Source organism: Chenopodium quinoa, unplaced genomic scaffold (genome assembly GCF_001683475.1).
Source record: "Chenopodium quinoa cultivar QQ74 unplaced genomic scaffold, ASM168347v1, whole genome shotgun sequence".
In the NCBI taxonomy this organism is placed as follows: domain Eukaryota; kingdom Viridiplantae; phylum Streptophyta; class Magnoliopsida; order Caryophyllales; family Amaranthaceae; genus Chenopodium; species Chenopodium quinoa.
In genome coordinates, this window is record NW_018743074.1 from 2,355,014 (window position 1) to 2,377,288 (window position 22,275).

A 22,275-nucleotide genomic window follows, 5' to 3' on the forward strand; every position below is an offset into this window, starting at 1 on the left:
TAATCTTGTCTATTTGGTCCATTTGAATTAGATATAAACAGTGAATGTCAAGTTGAATTTTAAAGTGACAAAATGTGGTATGTAAAGTCTTGTTTTGTTCACCTTACTTTCACTTATTTCAAGTCTTATAAATTCGGATAAGATAAATTCAATAAAGAAAATAAGTTATGAAAAGGTCATCAATTACAACTAAAATAAGTTTTGATAAGATGTACTCTCTCTGTTTTTTTTTATAAGCTAGAGTTGGATTTACACATTTGCCAAGACACAGCTTTGACCATTAATATCTTTAATTAAAAGTTAGTAAAAATTAGAAAAAAATAATTTATAAAAGTAGAGATTATGACAAATCCAACAACATATTATATGATATATATTATATATTGGTAAAAAAAAATTAAGTCAATTATGATCTATGAATAGTGAAATTTTCCAACTCTAGCTTATAAAAAAACGGAGAGAGTAACAAGTTTAAATAGGTTATTCAAATAAATTCAGACAAGATAAGATAAGTTTAAATAAGTGAAAATCAAATAAATGAAATACACCCCTAAAATCAGATAAGTTTAAATATCGTATGCATCACATATATAATGAAATTAATTAAAAATGAAACAAAACTTGCTGCCTACTGTTCAACTCATCGATCTCAAGTCGCTTTTCAACAACTTCTGATAATTAATTACCATTGGTTATATTTCCGGGAAACTTCCTTAGTCAAGATCAGGAAATAAGTATATTCTACCATACACACTTTGGACCAAGTAATGCGAATTAGCATGATCTAATGCAGAGTATGCATTAGCTAATAGAAATGAGATTTTGAGTAAAGTCTTCGGCTGATTTTATGATTTTAATTAATATAACTGTAAACAATTAGAGAAAGATACGAGGTATATAGTCCGAAGTATAATTTATTCTAATCCTGATAGAAATAAGTAATAAATAGTTTATGAAACAACTTGATCGAAGTCGGTTTCTTAATTTAGAACTTATTTGGGCAAATAAGTAAATAAATATTTGAGAGACTATAATTATTCAAACACTTCATAAGAGTTATCTCAATTTTTTTAAAAAGAGATAGGAAAGTATATATTAAACTTGATCGTATTTTGTACTAATGTATAAGGAAAAAAATAAAATTATCAAGTAAACTCTTGTTAAAGTGAGATCATTTGGATTATTCATGGTTATAAGTCTCACAATGAAATCATGTTATGTTCACCTTATTTTCATTTGTTTCAAACAAATAATTAAGTTGATAATCTCGAGATAAATAAATTTGTGAAAACTTGTGATAATGGGTAATAATAGGCAATGGCTATCTAGGGTTAAGTAGAAACTATGGGTTGTGGGCCATTTAAGATTTTTTTTTAAAAAAAGACATTTAAGATTAATTTAATCACATGACAAAAGCTAACGAGCACCCCCGAGGCGTTAGATAAGAAAACTAAATGTGGAAATATTTAAGTAAAATTAACATTAATTAACCGATCAACGCGTGATTTTTTCATGCATTCCGAACTTAATACTATTTTAAGTAATATATTAATTAGTTATCTAACGTCCCAGAACACTTGTTAGCAAGATCCTAATTACATACTAAGATTTTTTGACTTGTTAAACAAGTGAGGGCAAAAAAAACTTGCAAAAACCGATAAAAGTTTGATGTTTGCTTCAATTAATGAGATAAGTCTCTTTTAATTCCTTCTCACTGACATTAAGCGTGGCACAACCTCTTTTGACAGTCATCGGTTACAATCAAATGATCATACATTAATCCGTACGACTATGGAGTAACAATAAAATAATTTTTAAGCTCCAAATAATTTGACATATTTCGTACAATATAGTACAAGTGAGGTAATTTAGTACTTCAAGTAAAGACTTATCGAAGTATTAGTTATCTTGTTCGCGGCTAATTTTGTATTTGGTAATTAAGAAGGCATTTGGCTCATCATTTACAGTTTTACACAAAAGGTGAATTTAAATTGTCATGAAGTATCGAATAGAAAAGAATTGAAAATTAAATAAACAAAAAATACCCCTTGCTTTATACTTTAATTTGTACAGTAGTTGTTTTGCATGAAAATATAGGGAAAATATATGTTGCACAGTGAGGCCCTGTTCTTTTGAGCTTCTGGGCAGAGTAGAGCAGATTTCAGTAATGCAAGACAGAGCGGATTTCATTATTATTATTATTATTATTATTATTATTATCGCATCATTATCATTAATTATTTATTATTATTATTATTATTATTATTATTATTATTATTATTACTATTATTGCATAATTATTATTATTATTAGCATTATTAAATCGCATTATTATCATTAATTATTATTTATTATTATTGTTGTATTGTTGTTGTTGTGTTATTATTATTATTATTATTATTTATTTTTTTTAATATTTTTATTTTTATTATTATTATTATTATTATTATTATCGCATTATTTTATTATTATTATTTGATTTATTTACTCTTTTAATAAAATTAGAAAATGTGTTAAATAATATAAAATATCAATAATTATTATTATTAAATATTAATTATTATTATCTATAAATATTAGTTATTATTATCAAATATTATTATTAATAATAATAATAATAATTATTATTATTATTATTATTAATTATTTATAAGCATAGCAGAGCAGAGCAGAGTAGAGCAGAGCAGAACAACTCAAAAGAATAGGGCCTGAGTCAATGACCATCAAAGGAAGTAATAACTCATGTAAGGGTGCTATTCACCTGATTTTTTCACTTATCTGAACTTAATAAAACTTATTTTAGATGTAATTTGAACTTGGATAACTCTTATCAAAACTTAATTTCTTGAACTGAACTTATTAGCTAGACCTGAAATAAGTGAAAATAAGGTGAACAGAACAAACCCTGAATAAAGTTTAAGGGTGCGTTTATTCCCATTGTGAAGTATAATTTTGAGTAGTGTTGGGATTGTTCCCTCCTACTTGGAGGATGAAACCCATTTAGTGGTATAACCATATGGTTATTTACTCTTGGGCCCATATGAAGTAAAATGAGAGTAAGTCAGTAAAAAATGTTAGGTTTTCAAGTAATTCAAGACAAGAATTACTAATAAATGTGGGAACAAAACCTAAAATGAAGTATAATTCAACTAGATTATACAACAATCAATATTATTCAAAATATTACAACCAAACACCAAATTATCAAAGTATTACAAAAAATACTAAGAAATACACTAATGTGAAAGATATTACACTTGCCTCTACTCCAAGCCTTTGAGAACGAACATGAACATGAGAAATACTATGACCACTTGAGTCTCAATCCCTGATACAATGTCTTAGGCGTGTGAACACTTTCCTAAAGAGTATAATTTCCCCCACAACGGTGCTTGAGTTTAATCCGGAAATACTCTTTGAGATACATACGACAGCCAATCGTTCTTTACACTAAGAATCGAATTAAAGATGACAAATTCACAAAATTTGGAATAATTGAAAGAGTTTTCTCACAAAAGTTTGCAAGAAATTTGAGAGAAAAGTGTAGAGAATACTGCTTGGGGAGAAGAAGAAAATCAGTCTACTTTTCTTCACGAAAATAAGCCTTTTAATAAAAACTCAACCGTTAGAAAAAACCGCAAAACAGGGAGGCGCGGGCGCTCCTCATCAGAAATGCGAAATTTCCACAGGAAGGCAGAAGGGGGCGCGGTTTAGGCGCGACCGGGCACGCGGGCGCACCACTTGGACGCGCCCTTCCAAAGTTCCAAATTCCAGAGAGGTATGCGGTTTAGGCCGCTCTCTGCGCGGCCGCGCTTAACTTGCGCGAGCGCTCCTTCATGGTCGCGATTGCGTAACCATCAACACTCTAAATATCCAACAAAAAAGGGGGTTGAAATAAAAAGTGTGCAGCTGGAACAAAGAGTACACAACAAGCCACACAAATCCCACGCACAAAATAGAGGAAGGCAGAGAAGGAGAAGCGAAATTTTTCCATAAAAGCTATTACGGTTTTTAGCTCGGTTGGATGGTCAAACGTTGCCCGATCGACTCCAAATTTTGACACAAAGTTCCTGCCATCCCATGCTATATATCCAATGGTCGGATTGTCGTTTTGTGCTCCGAATATTGGAAATCTCTATTTAGCTCTAATCTCTCCAGAATTGAGTTTATCCACTTATTAGTGATGTATATGGAGAATGGTTTGTTCCAAACTTGTTGTTTGACGTTTAGCCTCTAGCATTGTTTAGGGAAGGTTAATTTGGTGTACCCATTAATTTTATTGATTAGTGGAAGGGCTTGGTGTCGTCTTACGGTACTCGTGATTTTATCTCGGGTTGGGTTTCCACGTATATCTTTGTGTGCTTTATTTTATTGTATTTGGGCTATTTAGATTTGCTTGTTGTTGTCCATATTGTGTTTGCTCAAGATTGGTAATACTTTCTCATTCTACAACACATTCGGGAAAATGAGATAGTTGTCCTTCCGCTTGTGATTGTTTATTGTATGTGCATCTTTTCCGAAAACAAGAATTTTTAATAAGACTCGTGTGATAATAAATGTGGCTAGAAAAGTCTAAGTTTGAGGTTAAAATTAAAAATAAATTAAATCATGCTTGCTCAACATCATCAATAATGATTAGCGCAACAAGTTTTGTTTTTTTATTTATTTATTTTATTTATTTATTTATTATTATTATTATTATTATTATTATTATTATTATTATTATTTTATGAGTAGTTATAAGTGGGTTCAAATGACTTTGGGGATGAAGTATTAGTATAAAAAAAAGTCTTACGTGAAGATAGATAATAAAAAATGGGTAAAATTTAATGGGCGATGATGGATATAGCATAGTCAGAACTCAGAAGTACGAAGTTGGATATGAAGGATCCTAATAGACTTCCATCTCTAATTAACTACTTTTTAGTCGATTATAGTTTCATGGTTGACAAATTATGGAGAATGTATCATGCGAGTTTTATAAGCGAATAATTGCAAATCTAACTAAGTACTCCGTAGTTTGCTTTTATTGGCCACAAACTTTGATTGCAATTGTTTCGGTAGCTATATTTTTTTACTTGATTATAATTTGAGTAGAGTTTGAGAGGAATTAATATAACTAATTTTGTTTGAATTATTCTACCTTTAGCAAGTCAGCAAATTTAACCGTATATAACAATCCCATAGTAAATATGTCAAAATTAAATTTTTATTGCACATATATAACCCTGCTTACCAACAAGAGTTAACTCAAGTGGTAAGCCGCTTGATGTCGCTTAAGGGAGGTCTCGAGTTTGAGCTTCATCGAATGCGGAAACTCTTGTTTGGAGACTTGTTTCGGTGAACCGAGTAAGGCAAACTCCAAAAAAAAAAAAAAAAAACCTATTTGCTCTTCTACATTATCAATGTCACGTGTAGCACGAGCATCCATTAACGTCTATTTTAAATAAAATGTGATAAATTCAGATGAATAGAAATCAAGTGCATAGTACGCAACTACGCATGCTAAGAATCAAGGTGACTAAACAAACCGTTATTGGCACAAATTAGTAAATCTATTAACTTATACTAAATGCGAATAACAAATGACACTTATCATTAGCTTATGAAAAATTTTCCCATCTTTTTAGTTTTTTTTTTTGCGCGCAAAATCTTTAAGTATACTATTTATACCTTATGATATTTTCTTTTTCAGTTTGACAATCATATTCCATATATACCAAATGAAATATTTTTGCATATATTTCATATACTTTAAATTTTGTAATATTATCGTCAAAAATATTTAACAACCGTTCATAAATGTGCATTGCACGGATTTTAACCCAGTTATGCTTAATCCAACAATTATTACAGGTTGTTGGGAAATTTGGGCATTTTTTTAGCAGGCCTATTTAACTAACGTCATCACGCGTCTAACATTTCCTAATCTCTTTTTCCCCTAAACAACTATCGACTATTTGCAATTAGGGTTTTTCTCATCTTCCGTTGAGTTTTATCGAAGGTACGCTAAATCAACGTTTGCTATTTTGAAAAATCAATTATTTTGACTGTAATTTGAGTTTAATCGATGTTTATTTAACCAATTTTGCTGATAATATCTGCAGTTTTAGCGTTTCAATCGAAGAACGATGAGGCCTGTTTTCGTTGGAAATTTCGAGTACAATACTCGTCAAACTGATCTTGAGCGACTTTTCTCCAAGTATGGCAGAGTTGAACGCGTTGATATGAAATCTGGTAATTTCATTTAACTTTTTTTTGTCAATTTTCCCTTTATTTTGTCAATTCTTTTGCAGGTTGAAGCTCCGAAATTACTTCTACTAGTTTTTAATTTTATTTGTGACTTAGTTTGTTGAATTCACGTATAATTTTGGTTTCAAACTTTCAATCCTGAGAAACGGAATGTATGGAGTAATGTGGCTTTTTATTTGATAAATTTTGCTGTTTTTGTGAAATTAGAGCATTTTGATTTGAGCTTAGTTTAAACTTTCATCTTGATCTGCTGGTGTTTAATGTTTGTGTTGTGTGCTACATTGGACTATTCGAGTCGAGTTCTCGTGACTGCTGGTGAAAGTGGTCTATTAGATCTTATGTTTTGGTTTTAGTCCTGAGATTGCTATCACGCATGCAAATATGCTTACTGTGGTAGAATCTTCCGTAGTTTCACTGAATCATTCGCATGTTGGCAATGTCGCGCTTGAATTTTATAATTGCAGCTTAAGGAGTTCACATTTACTTGTAGGTTTGATACTTTTATGAAGTGTAGTAGACTATTAGTATCATTTACGATTGCATATCCAAGTGGTTGAAACACCACGGCTCAAGATTTAGGGCCTGGGGATCATACTTTAAAGAGTGGATGCAATCATGAGGATATCAGGACATGCTAATTTGTTAGCAAATACCAACATTTTTTAGCTGGAATTGTTTGTTCATTCTTTTCAAGTCATTATCTGATGCTTATTTATGAAATTATGAGCATAATTAGTGTATATCCAATATGCGGCTGATTTTATGGCTAGCTGAAGTTTTTGAAGTCTGTGGAATATTGGCATGTGTTTTCTGCCTATAGTACAGTGTCAAATTTCCAGCACAAGTACTTCAGAGGCTGTGATGACATACAGGGTTGGAGCAACCTAGTTTATGTTAAGCTACCTGTTTCAATTTTCAGACTTGCGCACTAGTGCTTCTGTGGGTATTGTCCAATACTCATTTTGAATTTTTATGAATATGATGTTTATTATCAATGGAGAGTTAGGGTAACTTAGTGTATGATAGGTTTATCATTTAAATTTCATACTTGTTTCCCATGCATTTGTGGAAATTTGTCCAGTACTGCTAGTAAACATATGAGCATAATATGTGTCAGTCTATATGTAGTTGGCTTAGTTCCTTTGTTGTCTGGACCATTAGGCTTGCATACTAAACCTAGACCTAATTATGATAATGTTTTACTATTCTGAACTATAGTAGTATTGCATTATATTGACCTTTTCTGTTACAATATAAATAATAACAACATCCTTTCCTTGAAATACTGGCATAGTTACATCTATCCTTTGACTCTGGGTATGGCTGAATAGATTATATTATGGTGTAAAATTTCAGTCTTCCACTGGGGCAGGATTGATGTCAGCCGCAAGTATACAGTTTGTTTGGAGATATACTCCATATTAAGTGTTTCTTTTGACGCAGGAATCTGAGCTTCCATCTGGATTCTACAACACTGCACAAATTCCTTCTAATGGAAAGGAAGCTTTCGTGCTTGTGTGCTTTCCACAAATCAGATAGAAACGTACTGCATTTTCTTCAACCTGATCATCCATCCTTCACTCTACACTGCTTTGAGTTATCTTTTTTACAAGAATGATCATCCTTGGCTCAGTCAAATCATGCCATGCACACCACATTTCATCATTCCGGGCTCAATGATTTATGTCTTGCCATGCTTCTTATCCTGAAATCGTGCTGTATGAATTGGAGAAGAATATTTTGCAATGACAGTCTGAAACTTTGGATTTTGAATTTTATATTGTCAACCATATGCCAACCTTGATTTAGTCATCCTGCACGCTTCTACATCCTTAAGTGCATCAGACCTACACATTTGTTCAGGTGTTGTATTTTCTTAAGTTACTGCATGGCAAAAAAATCATCATTTGGCTGAAGTAACTCCTATGTCATAGCTGTAGTGCCAACCAACAGCTTGGTAGCTCTTCTGCTTACTATTTTTTCTTTATGCAGGGTTTGCTTTTGTTTACTTCGAAGATGAACGTGATGCGGATGATGCCATTCGTGCTCTTGACAATGTTCCGTTTGGTCGTGACAAGCGCAGGTTGTCAGTGGAGTGGGCCAAGGTATGTTACTGTTTTGCATGCACATTTCCCTTGTTAAAATTTCCCTATATTTGTTCTACTCTTTTGACAGACACTCTTTTTTCTCTGCTGGACAAAAACTTTGCCTGTTCTCCACATAACTAGATAGAGTAGATACTCCAAAAAATGGGGAATTTAAATTGATTTCCTTGTAGTAGTATAGGGCTGTTTATGATGTGGCTTGCAATATATTGCTGCAGGGTGAAAGGGGTAAGGCCCGTGATGGATCCAAGGGAGGAAGAGTCACTAAGACCTTGTTTGTCATTAACTTTGATCAAATAAGAACACGTGATCGGGATCTAGAGAGACACTTTGAACCTTACGGAAAGATTTTGAGCGTCAGAATTAGGCGGAACTTTGCATTTGTGCAGTTTGAAACTCAGGAAGATGCTACTAAGGCTCTTGAACACACCAACATGAGGTTATTTAGATTTCTTTTTATTTAAGTTGATTATTTGTTTTGTACTAGCCATCAATATCATGCTTAATCGTCAACTTTGCAGCAAGCTCTTGGACAGGGTAATCTCAGTTGAATATGCCCTCCGCGATGACGATGAGAGAGATGACAGGCTTCGCAGCCCTAGAGGTTATGGCCGGAGCCCTCTGCGGCGCTCCCCAAGTCCACATTTTCGTCGCAGTAGGCCAAGTCCTGACTATGGTCGACCTCGTAGCCCTGTTTATGATCGATATGATGGTCCAGCTTATGAGAGGAGGCGTACTCCTGATTATATTCGATACCGCAGGTAGGTCTTTCACGATGTAGTCAAGTTTTTATTAAGGTGAAGTGCCTATTGAAAGTACTGATTGTTCACAAGTTTTTATCAAGGTGAAATGTCTTTTGATTGTTAACCAAGTTTTTAACAAGATGAATTGTTTACTGATCATTATTATATCCTTATCACAGCCGATCACCAATTCGGAGGTCAAGAACTTGAAGCTTCAAGCACTTCATCATGTAGGATATGAAAGTACTAGGCTTATTGTTCTCTGAGAACTTTAGAAGTATCTAGTTTGAGGAATTTGGAATTTTGAAGCGCACTTGCTGACTGTTATGCTCTCGTTTAGAATCCTGTAATATATCTTATGTGGAATACTTTGGTCTATATCTCTGTGATTGAAACATCAATGACACTAGTCTACATCTTGTGAAATATTAATGGATTTGGTCTATTTCTTTGTGAAACTTAGACAAATATTTATGTGAAATATCATGGTTTTGGTATCTCTCTCTCTCTCTCTTTTTTTTTTTTTTTTTTTTTTTTTTTTTTTTTTTTTTTTTCTATTCCTTTTTTTGTACTTCAAATAGTAGTATTAGATTTTGCCTTATCGGATACTGTTATACTCAATGCCACCATTTGCAATAGGTTTTGTGCAGAACTTAATGTTAGTCCCTTCGTTTCATAATGTTAGTCCCATATGCTATTTTTGGCGTTTTAAAAAGATCTACCCATATTGAATATGTTTTATTTTTAACTTAATTTTTTTGGAATTAATTGGTTGTGGATTGATTATATGGTTCAAAGTAAGGAAATCTCTACATTAAATTATGCAATTATGATTTATACTTTCCCAAAAAAAAAAAATCAAAAAACTTAAATAATGTAAGCTAATTATGAATTATTTTGTACTTTAATATTAGATTCTAAATATTCTTCTTTTCTTATTTTATGTGATTGATTCCATATGAGATTATCATATGGAAACGAAGGGAGTACTAAACAGCCAACAAAAGCAATGTTAATTCTGAGATTATCTTTGGATGAAAATTTGTCAACATTGACAATTCATTATTCATGCATGTAATACAATGTTACCTACATAAAACTGATCTGAAGTCACTAATCTAAGCCGAGGGTGATCGAAGCTCCTCTTCAATTGCTTTGTCAAGCCACATTTCGGCGTCTTCCATCATCCCAGGGCTGAGCCTTACCATCAGAATGCAAAATTCTTTCTCGTTGAGCATTCCATCCCTATCAAGATCGCCTTCTCTGACCATGGCTTCTGCATCCTCCCTACTCATTTCCCCCATTCCAAGAAGCGTCGAGTTCTTCCTCAAGCTCTCAGACGTGATCATCCTTTTCTCCGGGTCTGCCAACAGCCTAAACCCTCCACACAGCTCCGATACAAACGCCTCGACATCAAGCTTGTCAGCCATCACCGGTAAGAGATCCTCATACTCTGTGACATCCTTAGATCCATTCTTACAGTTTTCCATTCTCTTGGAGCAAATACAACAATATTTGAATTTGGACAAATAGGAATACTCAAAACAATGACATTTTTAGAGATTATTATATATAGCTTTGGTTGCAACTGTGTGTACAGGTTGAATATGAAGAGTACAGAATTAACAGGTTTCTAGGAAGGTGCAGCAGCATTTAGTGGGGTAGATGACTTTGGAATTTTTATTGGTTAAAACGTAAGCATCATGAAATGTATTGGCAATTGGTTAATGGGAATATCATCATCTCTTTGGCAATGGAGTTTCTGTGAACCTTCCTTTTGACAGTATTTATAATTTTGGAAATTTCATTTTATTATTGCACCTCAAATTCTCAATCATCCATCTCTTTCACATGACTAATAAACAAAGGATAAAGTTGGCAAGTGTTGGAAGTTCCAATATAGGTCTTTCAATTTATTAAGGCGTCAAATCTTTAGATTTTATTTGATTGGACTTTTGATGAAACCTTGTTAATTAATGATGATGGATTTTATGAAGCAAACGATATGATATCTCATCTTAGCAACGCTTTGAGAGGAGTTTTAACGGCCTATTTGGTAGATGCTACATGGTGAAAAAATTTGTTAGGAAAGTCTCCACGCAAATATATGTTATTATTACAAGTTTCCATATTGCTCGATATTAGAAAGGTTAAATCATTTTAGGGTAAAATCCCAAAGTGATTTATGACTAAGCGCTTTTTCTTTTTCTTCTTCTTTTTTTTTTTCCTCCCATTCACTTTTGAGTAGGAATAAATTCCAGGCACGAAGGTCACCATGGCTTAGAAGATGGGTTGCGTAACCCCAACTCTTGGATATTGGCGTAAGGTAACATAAAAATAAACTTTTGATTGGATTCTAAGTTTAGAATAATATTAGGTTAAAACCCGTGTGATGTACGGTTTATACAAAATCTTTTTTATAATTTGTACATTTACAAATTAATGGGTATTATACATGAATATAATAAGAATTATGCACCTTGTACAAAAATATTTAAGATTATAGATTTTCATCAAAGTTATAATATAATACTTATTTAACGCCGTGTAATACATATTTCAATATAGGAGGTCATTTATTAGTGTGCTATTTAAAAAAATTTCAATTTCCTAGAATAAATTGATAAGTTGTTCGGAGTAGTTGTAATGCAGAAACTTCTAATATTATTCAAATTTAAAAAACGTTATATATGGTAGTTTCACAAAAAAAAAAATTTAAAAAAAATAAGATGGCATCATCCTTGTATTTAGGCGGGGAAAATTTTATTAAGAGGGTGACATGTAGACAGCGATGACATCAACGTACTTTATTTTACCTCTTTTATTTGCCATTACCCCCCAACTCTTTCTTTCACACCATTATTTGGACCATTCAACCTTAAACTACCTAATAGGTTAGAGTAAAATATGGTATGTCTATCATCTACATATATTATCAAATTAATGTAACGGAATAATTAAGCAATATCATCATCATTGTATTAGTCCAAAATGTGAGATATTTTTAATGAGGAAGCGACACACATGATAGGCCATAGGGTGGGGGATTGATGATGTTAGTAATGTTTTGTCTTAGTATTATTTAATAGATGTGAGATATTTACATGTACCCCATAAGTGTAAGTTAGTTACACAATAATTGACATTGTCGATAAGATCAGTTAAACAACACTTGACATTTACATAAAGTGTAGATTTTTTTAAAAAAATATATTAAAATTAATAATGACATCATACATTAGATTGGTTGGAAATTTTTTAATGAGGAAGCGACACATAGAATAGGGAGGGGGGTTGATGATGTCAGCAACGTTTTGTTTTAGTATTAGTTAATAGAATAGATGTGAGATATTTACATGTACCTATAGGTATAAGTTAGTTACACGATGATTGACATTATCGATAAGATCAGTTAAACAATAATCAACATTTATATAAAGTATAATTTTTTTAAAAAAATATATAAAATTAATAATGACATCATACTCCCTTCGTTCCTGAAAGTTCGACTCACTTGCAATTGCGCGGTCTCCAATGAACATCTTTGATCATGAATAACTCCGGTTATGTATAAATGAAATTTGTAAAAAAATTGATATTTGGATCATTTATAATAAGGGGAATCTAATGTGATCTCACATGCTAATTTATTTATATTGTATACCTCATAAAATGTGGTCAAAATTATTTTATTTTGACCACGTGAATAGTAAGTGGGTCAAACTTTCAGAAACGGAGGTAGTACATTAAATTGACTGGAATTTTTTTAATGAGGAAGCGACACATAGGATAGAAAGAGGGGTTGATGATTTCAACAACATTTTGTTTTAGTATTAGTCAGTAGATGTTGCAAAATCGAAGATATGACCATATCCTCTAGACAAATTTATGATTCGAAGTAAAAGATTAATACTTGTATAATAAGGTAAAGGAGAGAACTTATTCCTCCCCATATCTTAACAAAAAGAACAAACACTAAATAATCTGTTGGGCTACTCTTTAATAGTGATCATTTAAGAATTAGGAGTTTCTATTAATACGAAGTATAAACAAAACCGGTTATTAGGTCCCGAGCCTTACCCTTGGTCAATATATTTTTACTTATTAATATTTTACTAAAAAAAGATAACATCAAATACTAAATGGGTTACTGGTTCATAAGATTTTAATGTATAGATTTGTTGACCCTTATTTGGCGAAGGAGTTATCTTTTGGGTTTTTCAAAAGAAGATTTAACAAAGAACTAAATTGAGGTAAATTAGCTCTTACAAATACACACATGCAAACACAAGCCTTCAAAAACTTTAATTTCGGAATGAACTCGGCTGCTTGAAACACATTCATACTTGGACTATGCCTACTTATAGTACACAACTTACCTTTGTTGTTTGCTATTAAAAGCCGTACATAAACAATTGATAGAAGGAACTTTAAAGATTTGACGTTGAGAAAAATGGTCAATTCTTGTAAACTTTGATAGAGAACCAACAAAGTAGTTCTAAACTTCTAAAGTTAAGACAATTAAAGTAAATTCTAGTTGGCCTAATAAAAACTTTTGAGAAGCTTTCAATTTGGGAACCACTTTGGTAGTGGTGTTATGTTAACTTTGTACCATAATATCAAGCAATATTTATATACACATAACAAAAGTAAAATACTGCCATGACTAGCAGAAATCACCGTCCTTAACAATCTTAAATTTTTCAAGCACAACTTTGCCTTCCTTGTATTTCTGTGATGACTCATAAGCTTTGATATACTTCCACCCTAGCGCCTCGCCGCAGTCGGAGCAGAAAACATCAGCAACTGTGTGAAGGCCTGTGAGGAGATTTCTGTTCTCCTTAGGCCCTGTAACAATATTCACTGCATGGGAGAACAAATATGCCCTCCCTGTCTGTGCCTAATTTAAACAACATACCATTCATATAAATTAAATATTTCGCAAAATAATGCTCCCTCTCTAGGTTACGCCACGTTCTCTTTAATTTAATAAAGGAAAAGATATATGCAGTTCTAAGAGCTGCATATAAGAAGCTAAAAGTGGAAAGAATAGACAATAAATAAACCTTTATTACACCGATTTACTCGCGAATTATCGATAAATTCCCAACTTAATACTAAAAAAGGAAGGATATTAAATGCTTATATAGCATTACCCTTTAATTAAATTGTAAACACACTTTAATGATTGGAGAATAGTAAAAATTAATTTTAATCGGTAAAAATTAGTAACTGCACATGACGTGTATACAAGTGAATCAACAAATTCCAATTTTGATCAGTTTACATTGGCTATCATTAGTACCACAAATCAGCATAAATCATTTCAAATCAGAAAATATTTGATGAAATTAAACAAGGCCTTATTGTAATAGTAGAGTACATGTTGCAATCATTTCAAATCAGAAAATATTTGACTCCTAAATCATTCAACTGTTTTTTGTGAAAAATGTAGATAAAATCATAAAATTCTTTTTCAGACGTTCTGCAATTCTCTGTTTGAACAAATACTAGGCTAAAAGATTTAAGTTTAATCAAAAAGGGTTCCCCCCCTAGATTTTGCTTAGATATATACAATGTTCTTGAATATATATGAATCTCTTATTACTGTCTCAAATTATGTTAATTAAATACCTGGAATGATTTAGAGACTATATCATCATGCTCGGCGACATAATTTCGACAAACGAAACAGCAATAAGCCCTTAATCCAGCTTCATCAGCCATTAGAAAAAACCTCTTGCACCTAAAACACAAGCAAGACTTAAACAACAGAAAAAGAAAAAGAAAAAGAAAAAATTGTTGAAAAATTATAAACTGGCAGGGTTATTTAGTAAATACAATTAAGTTATAGTATTTTCAGAAGAAAATAAAAATCAAGTAAATACAAACCAATACACTGAATTTCTGCTGCAGTTATCACATGAAGGTGGATTTTTCCAACTATGGAAAATAAAAATTGGGGTACCAATAATTGGTGACAAGTGGATATAAAATTTGGTTGAAAAAAGTATCTTTATAAAGGAGTTATCAACTAGATTAATATTGGATTTATGACTTTTTGGTTTCGCCTTCAAGAATTAAAAAATTCAATTGTATAGATAAGTAGGGATATAATTCTATATTTTAAACATTAAAGGGTCATTGTTACTTGTTTAGGTGAAGGAATTTTGTTGTGGTAATCAAGATTATAACTATTTATCAATTATTATCAGAAACTTGTTAAAATGAAATTTCGTAGAATTTTTTAGCCTATTAAACGATCAGTCTAGTCCAGTTTAACAAGCATAAGCCGTGGCGTGATCATGAACAGAAAATTATATCACATAATTGAAATTTATTCTACAACCAGTATGATCATCAAAAGAGATTTTTGAAGGGTGATACTGAATACAGTTATGTCGACTGGATTTCTAGAACAAAAAATGACGTATGTGACATATTATTTGTGGACGGTGAAGACGCGTTATTTATTATTTATTAATGTAGGTACAATTAATAACCTACCTCAAGATGAGATGGGTCCTTTATTTCTTTTCCTCTTTCTGTATTGCATGCAGAGGCAGATATACTGTGCACTAACTCCACAAAGGATATGGTATGCACATGTAAACTCTGAGTTCAAAAGTGTTTTTGAAGCTGTTTGATAAAATTGCAGATAGGGTAATAGGGTTGTGGGGAGTGGTATAGCGTGGTCCTGTGTTAAACAACTATACAAGTATGGGATGGAAAGATACATCAACTGTTAAAATAAAGATCAAAACTTTGACATAAATTGTCTAAACTAACAAAATCCCTATTACTTAGGGTGCAGATGATAGTAGAGAAACATTTTAACAGGTAAGTATTTGTATGTAATATAGAGTATATACATTTACCTGTAATCCACTGTAAAAATAAAAGGAAGGAAAGATATATAAGTAGGGTGAGCGAGACTAGCTGACTAGGTACACAATCGATTTCTAATGAACTAGTCTCGAGCCAAGTCAGAACCGATTCCAAAGAACTGGAATCAGAACCAGATCATGTTATGCCGATCCTAGGGTATGTATACAGTGGGGCAGAGGGGATCGACTGACCAAGTCATTGACAAAATAGGCTGGCCTGAGCTCTAGCAATGACTAGAACCTTACCAGAGCCATTTGTAATCCAAACAATAGATAGGTACAGATTGACGACTATGTGTTGACAATCCATCTGCTGAGCTGAGCTGAGATTAGTATTTGTGTCTTCATGTTTCAGGAAAACAAATACAAACATGCAAGAGCAACAGAGAATAACAAAAATAAATGCATAATGCCAAGTTATACATTAATAATTCTCAATATTTATGTACACATTGTCTTCTCAACTGTTTCCATTTCCATTCCAATAAAAATCTTCTACCAAAGCTACAGAAGAAGCCTACATTCCAAAAAGAATGTATGAATATGTGCAAAGTAACCTTAACTAAGGTTTAAAAAGGCTTTCCAAAAGCTATATTAATCGGTTACCATAACTAAAAAATTCTGGCATTGAGGTTTAACAATTAGCATGACCACTAAGAACAAAACTGAATAAATAAATAAATAAATAAATAAATAAATAAAAATATTCACAATATTCACACTGAAAGAGCAACCATCTTTTTCTTCATCATCCACTTCTTTTTAGCAGCCTCTAATGCCTCTTCCCTCATTCTAGCAAGTTCTTCGAACCAGTGCTGATACTGAGTTTCGATTGAAGCTAAGTCTGCCTTTAGCTCATCATCTTCTTCCTCATTTAACGAGGAGGAGGAGCTGCTTGCTAAGCTAGTTAAACCAGAAATCCCACCATGATCCATTGAAGTTGCACCTTCGGAGTTCTTAGTCATCTCATTCAAGTGGGTACATCCGCTGAGATGGCTATTAATTCTTGAAATTTTGTGTTCTTCACTGTGTGATTCTCCAATGTCCATCTCTGGTTTGTTGACACTCAAACGTTTATAACAATCATCGATGCAGTAGTCGAGGCTTTGCAATGCTTTACCTAATATGCCAGAAGAATCCTCAGCAAATACATCTGCAACAAAAAGATCTAAATCACAATTTCAGAATTATAGCAAATCTTGTGTAAAATTCATCCTAAAAAAGGAAAATGATCACCCCTAGGTATAGAAAAAAGCGAATCAATATCACAGGAAGTTATTGTAAGACCAATTCAGGATTTTGCCTCGGGATTTAATTGACAAATGATTTGACTTTCCACATGCAAGGAACAATGATCTTAAGATCTATCTTATAAACCAAAAAAATAAAATTTCTGCTCACCGTCCATGCCAGTATCTCTTATGTTTTCAACCATGGTATCATCACCTCGTTTATCCGGTTCAACAGAAGAGTGAACAGATGATGGTTTTGAATTCATTGTAATTTTCTTTATCAAGTAATCAATAAATTCAGCTGTAAACTCCATGTCATAATCAGCCAAATCTTGCATTGCAACCATTTCCGCTGCTAATGCAATTGCCGTATCAAACTCCAGGTAAAAGACAAAATCTATTTTCTTCACCTCCCCTATAATTTTCCCAAAATTGAAATGAATAAGCTAGTAATGATCAGAGATGTACTAAATAATGAGATAATCTTCACCTACCTGAAGGGTACACGATACGCAATGTCAAGGATATTGAGCTGTCATCATGATTTTTCTTCCCTCTTAATTGGAACAAATTTCCCATATGAGCCCTCGTGAATTCCAAAACTTGGTCGGTTGGACTGATGCAGCTATTACCAGATGAGTTGCTCCAGTAGTTAAGTTTACAGTGATCAGCATTGAGATCAATGGAATGAGACGTTGATGTTGAAGCAGTGGATCTGGGAGGTTGGCTGGGCATCACAATGGGATGGTGTATGGGCTCTTTTGGGCTTTCCACTTGAAGGAAAGAGTCCTTGAGTAGCTCCTTTGCCGGCAATCTTTCTGAAACAGGAACCAAACACTTCTCAATAAACTCCTTCATTCGGAGATCTTTCACCTTGGCAAGGGAAGCTGGCTTAATGCCCTGCACATAACACCAAGAGACCATGTAAATGAGATTATTTCTAATTCCAAATCGCTAAAATTTGGACAAAGTTTGGAAAAGGGTACTTGATACATATTAACTTGCACCTCATGCAAGTTGTTCGTAACTTTCACATACTACTCATCAGATTTAAGTTTTCACTAGATGTTAAACTTACACTACTGAGTTTTTAATTATTTCTGGAAGGAGGGTATTTTTTGGAAATTCATGGATACTTATACAAAATCACTTCTACAGAAAACTTCGCATAACTAACTTTCCTATCTATCACCCACACATAACAGTTGCAGTTACCCAATTCTCATTTACATTCCTCCAACCTCTTATTATCTACCTCACTTCACATACAATAATAGATGACAGAGATTAAGTAATTTCAAGAGCAATATAGTAGTAGATGAGTAGATCACAAACAACAAGAACCATGGGTGCTTTTAGGTAAAAACAAAAGGGTGACTTTGTAAAATAGTGCTATAGCTCGTGGGCATTCTATTTAATTTCTCCAAGGAAAGCACACCGTCAAAGCAAGCAAGAAGCAAAATAATAAAAGTGAAAAATCATTGACAAACTTACAGAGGTAACCTTCTTGAAAATTTGAGCTGGATTTTTGCATTCACTATAAGGATACTCAAAAGTTACCATCTCTAACATGCACATTCCAAAAGAATATATGTCAGCGAGTTCGTTATAATCTTCTTCGTAGAGCTCTGGAGCCATAAATTCGGGTGTTCCTATTATTAAAACACAAAACAAGTCAAAAAAACTCTTCTCAGTATCTAAAGATGGCGAAACAAAACTTAAAGCCTCACCAATGACACTGTGTGCAGTTGGCTGCTGCATGACAGTTGCTAATCCTAGATCTCCAATCTTAACCTCTCCATGATTTCCATTGATAAAAATATTGTCACATTTCAAATCTCGGTGTATAACTGGTGGGTCATGACTATGAAGATAAGCTAAACCTCTGAGAATCTGTCTTGCCCAATTCTTCACAGCCTTCATGTCTACATTTCTGTGCTTTTTTCGATATCTATTACACCAAAGAGATAATTATTGCAAACATATAGATGATAAACAATCAGCTGTCACATCATTAAAATGCTATATTACTCGATCTGTCCTCGTCACCTCAAGTACTCATGTCAGGTCCTCAACACTTACATGTATTCGCATATGTGAGTCTGAATAAATGAGCTGAAATGCAAGAAAAGGAACAAACTTACTCCCTCAAATTGCCAGATGTGAAGAGTTCAGTGATCATGTTCACCGTTTTCTTCTTGTCATCCACCCATGAATCATACAGCTTTATGATGTTTTCATGTTTTAATTTCTTGAGAAGATTAACTTCAGAATATAGCTTCTCCAGACCTTCTGGAGACCGCAGAACATCACTGATCTTCACACGATTCCAAGCAACCTCTATTCCATTGACTTCGTCAAATGCCCTATAACTGCAAACAAAGGAAATGCTTAAGAAATATACAAGAAAAAATATAGAAAATGAAAACAACATTCTCATTATGTGGAGTTTCATAGGGACAATTCCACCATCATCAGATTATTTATGCAATGTCCTCAAGCACGGTGACTTGATACATTATGCATAAAAAAAAAAGTCAATGCTCAAAACATCAGCAAGCAAACTACAGAAATAAAAAAATAGGAAACATACACTGACTTGAACGCTCCTTTCCCTAAGACTTCACCAAACTGTAGCAAAACAAATTGGAAAATCAAATCAATATTAGCAATGGCAAAAAGAAGAATAAAATATATTGAGACAAGCTTCCATCTATGTACAAGGGAAAGCCTTTATACTGTTTTATCACCATATTCTTAATTACTCAAACTCACCAAAAGTGTATGACTCGGATATGGCAAGAAGATACCAGTAGTAAGGTAGGTGAAGCATACGAATAACATAGATTACGTATGCATTTGATCAAAAAAAGGTATATTATCAACAAAGATACAGCTCTTGTAACACCCCCACCCCACCTAAAAAAATGATGACATAGCTGTACGGAGTATAAAAGAATCACCATCACTTGTTTTAAAGATCTTCCTCTACTACATAGGCGAATTAGTGCAACAACACTGAATTACATTTAAATTACTCAAAGAACATAAACACATCCAAGCAAAACTACCAAACAACAGAGTACTAGCACAATGTGTATTGATCAACTTATCACTATACTCTTTGGTTCGTTGTAGGGGTGAGTGGGGACCGAAATTGGCGAAACATGAAAAAGTAGAGACAAAAAGAATTACTCACATTACTTCTATGATTTAGACAATAATATTAAATCCAATACAGCCCCAAACGAAAAATCCGCAATCCCCTAGCCAAGGGTTAAGTATAAGCTAAATACAAAAACATCAAGCCTCAATTACACATTTGTAAAATCAAATTATAGTGTTATTTTGTCATAAATTCCCAAACTAAACGTTAGCCCTTACAGCGTCACAGCTACCTATATCAAAATCGATTGATTATGAGGACCAAAACCCAAATAGTGAAAGTAGGAACTCAACAAAGGAGCAACACTTTACACTATTCCTCTAATTTAATGATACTTATAAATTCAATGCAACATGAAAATAAAAAAAAAATAAAAAATAAAAAAAGCAATAAATATTGAGCGAATAATATCAAACAAAATACAAGACAAATTAAACAACAAAAATGAGCAGCATATATGAAAATCAAAACCCAAAATTGTGACATTAACTAATATAAAACCCAAAATTGTGACATTAAAATACCCGAACATAGCGACCGGTTGGATCTTTCTCCACAAACTCAGGTTCACCTGCCTCGTCGTCATTGGTCGGAACAGCTGATCCCTTTCCGGGCGACATCCCTGCAATTCAAAAAAAAAAAAAAAAAAAAAAAGGAAAATTTGCAGAAATTTTTTCGTTTTCAATTTTCACCAAAAATACTTTTTTTCAATCCAAAATAAGCTTAATTTGATCATTTAACCTAATTTTAAAAAGCAAAATTGAATGCCGATCTTAAGAAAGAGAATTGGCATTCGTTATATGAAATAAAAACTGCCCAAAAATAAAAACGGACTACCCTCTCAAATTCCAATACAAATCATGCCCACAATTTCAAAAACCCTCAAAAAGATTTGATTTTTATTGTAAGTTTCGCAACAATTTTGTACATACACTCTAATATTGACACCCCGTCTTTAAAATCCTGACTCCGCTACTGATTAATTGATTATTGATCAAATATTCATTAATCATCCCTTCAAACTCCCCCATTCACTTTCAATCATTTCAGGGAAAAATGAAGGGATGATCACAAAAAAAAAAAAAAAAAAAAAAAAAAAAAAAAAAAGGAGAAGAAGAAGAAAAATGAAGAAGGCGGAGGTTTTGCAGAAGTGAAGGGAGAGCAAACACTTGTTTGTTTGATACAGTTTTGACTTTTGAAGACTTTAACAATACTTTAATACTCTACTTAATTAAAAAGGTTACCTGTAAAGTGACGTCGTTTAAGTTATATAAATGAATGAAATTATAGTAAGCAAAAAGAACGTCGCGAATTCCGCCGGTGAGACAACTAATTCTTGCTTTCATTCAAGGGTTTTTTTTGGATCACGAGGTAACAGATTGTATAACATGACACTTTATAGATATTTTAATCAAAACTTTCTACTAAAAGTTGAACAACATAGGATGTTGGTAGGTTGAAGATGTTTGTAGTAACATCCATATTTTTTGCTCGTGAAATTAATGAATTCACTATTTAATTTTTATACTATTTTGTTTGAATAAAGTTGGAACCATTCATTAATAAACTTATTGAATTTAGATTTTGATCTGTTTTCATGATTTAATCTTGTCTGATATGAATTTTTCTGGTATGATTTGGGGTGAGCCGATTTGATTTTCAAGTTTGATCAAACTTTAAAATCCATAAATAAAAAACATATCAAATAGGTATTTTTTTTTATTTTATTTTTTTATTTTTGGAAATGAGATCTCATTAGATTTCATATTAATATGTATTTTTCAATTATGAAATTTTCGTAATTTTTTGAATAACGAAATTAAAGACATATAATGAAAACTAAATGCAAATAAAAGTTAAGCTTTGTTCTAAAATAAGTTATTACGAGTA

The 22,275-nt window shown here is 32.6% G+C and overlaps 4 protein-coding genes across 10 annotated transcripts; 1 reads left to right on the plus strand and 3 right to left on the minus strand.

The window, feature by feature from the left end:
* Positions 1–5,867: 5,867 nt before the first annotated feature.
* Positions 5,868–9,599, plus strand: LOC110731714 (serine/arginine-rich splicing factor RS31-like). Its single transcript, XM_021911595.1, has 6 exons — positions 5,868–6,004; positions 6,108–6,237; positions 8,245–8,357; positions 8,576–8,796; positions 8,879–9,118; positions 9,280–9,599. The coding sequence occupies exons 2-6, from the start codon at positions 6,132–6,134 to the stop codon at positions 9,308–9,310; spliced, it is 711 nt and encodes a 236-aa protein (XP_021767287.1). The 5' UTR covers positions 5,868–6,004; positions 6,108–6,131; the 3' UTR covers positions 9,311–9,599.
* Positions 9,600–10,010: 411 nt separating this feature from the next.
* Positions 10,011–10,871, minus strand: LOC110731715 (calcium-binding protein KIC-like). The gene has a single exon (XM_021911596.1). It carries the CDS (start codon positions 10,588–10,590, stop codon positions 10,219–10,221), a length of 372 nt encoding a protein of 123 aa, XP_021767288.1. The 5' UTR covers positions 10,591–10,871; the 3' UTR covers positions 10,011–10,218.
* Positions 10,872–13,544: 2,673 nt separating this feature from the next.
* On the minus strand, positions 13,545–15,189 carry LOC110731716 (protein yippee-like At4g27745). Of its 2 annotated transcripts, none has more exons than XM_021911598.1 (3): positions 14,999–15,189; positions 14,735–14,846; positions 13,545–14,000 (listed from the first exon to the last, which is right to left on the minus strand). In XM_021911598.1, exons 2-3 carry the CDS (start codon positions 14,825–14,827, stop codon positions 13,767–13,769), a joined length of 327 nt encoding a protein of 108 aa, XP_021767290.1. In that variant the 5' UTR covers positions 14,828–14,846; positions 14,999–15,189; the 3' UTR covers positions 13,545–13,766. The 2 variants fall into 2 exon arrangements, with proteins under 2 accessions (XP_021767290.1, XP_021767289.1); XM_021911597.1 differs by having other exon boundaries at positions 14,993–15,187.
* A 1,188-nt stretch (positions 15,190–16,377) lies between these two features.
* On the minus strand, positions 16,378–21,741 carry LOC110731718 (probable serine/threonine-protein kinase WNK10). Of its 6 annotated transcripts, none has more exons than XM_021911599.1 (8): positions 21,630–21,741; positions 20,910–21,007; positions 19,813–19,850; positions 19,364–19,591; positions 18,714–19,170; positions 17,714–18,119; positions 17,389–17,634; positions 16,378–17,155 (listed from the first exon to the last, which is right to left on the minus strand). In XM_021911599.1, exons 2-8 carry the CDS (start codon positions 21,003–21,005, stop codon positions 16,704–16,706), a joined length of 1,923 nt encoding a protein of 640 aa, XP_021767291.1. In that variant the 5' UTR covers positions 21,006–21,007; positions 21,630–21,741; the 3' UTR covers positions 16,378–16,703. The 6 variants fall into 6 exon arrangements, with proteins under 6 accessions (XP_021767291.1, XP_021767293.1, XP_021767292.1 ...); XM_021911601.1 differs by lacking the exon at positions 21,630–21,741 and having other exon boundaries at positions 18,714–18,871; positions 18,950–19,170; positions 20,910–21,595; XM_021911603.1 differs by lacking the exon at positions 21,630–21,741 and having other exon boundaries at positions 16,704–17,140; positions 18,714–18,871; positions 18,950–19,170; positions 20,910–21,005.
* Between the last annotated feature and the right edge of the window lie 534 nt (positions 21,742–22,275).

Coding starts and splice junctions, on each gene's coding strand:
- LOC110731714 (XM_021911595.1), top strand. CDS start 6,132: ATGAGGCCTGTTTTCGTTGGAAATTTCGAGTACAATACTCGTCAAACT. Junction 6,238..8,244: donor ACGCGTTGATATGAAATCTG/GTAATTTCATTT, acceptor TTCTTTATGCAG/GGTTTGCTTTTGTTTACTTC. Junction 9,119..9,279: donor GATTATATTCGATACCGCAG/GTAGGTCTTTCA, acceptor TCCTTATCACAG/CCGATCACCAATTCGGAGGT.
- LOC110731716 (XM_021911598.1), bottom strand. CDS start 14,827: ATGGCTGATGAAGCTGGATTAAGGGCTTATTGCTGTTTCGTTTGTCGA. Junction 14,001..14,734: donor TAGTCTCTAAATCATTCCAG/GTATTTAATTAA, acceptor TGTTTAAATTAG/GCACAGACAGGGAGGGCATA.
- LOC110731718 (XM_021911599.1), bottom strand. CDS start 21,005: ATGTCGCCCGGAAAGGGATCAGCTGTTCCGACCAATGACGACGAGGCA. Junction 19,171..19,363: donor ACATCTGGCAATTTGAGGGA/GTAAGTTTGTTC, acceptor TTGGTGTAATAG/ATATCGAAAAAAGCACAGAA. Junction 17,156..17,388: donor AAGAGATACTGGCATGGACG/GTGAGCAGAAAT, acceptor ATTGTGATTTAG/ATCTTTTTGTTGCAGATGTA.
- LOC110731715 (XM_021911596.1), bottom strand. CDS start 10,590: ATGGAAAACTGTAAGAATGGATCTAAGGATGTCACAGAGTATGAGGAT.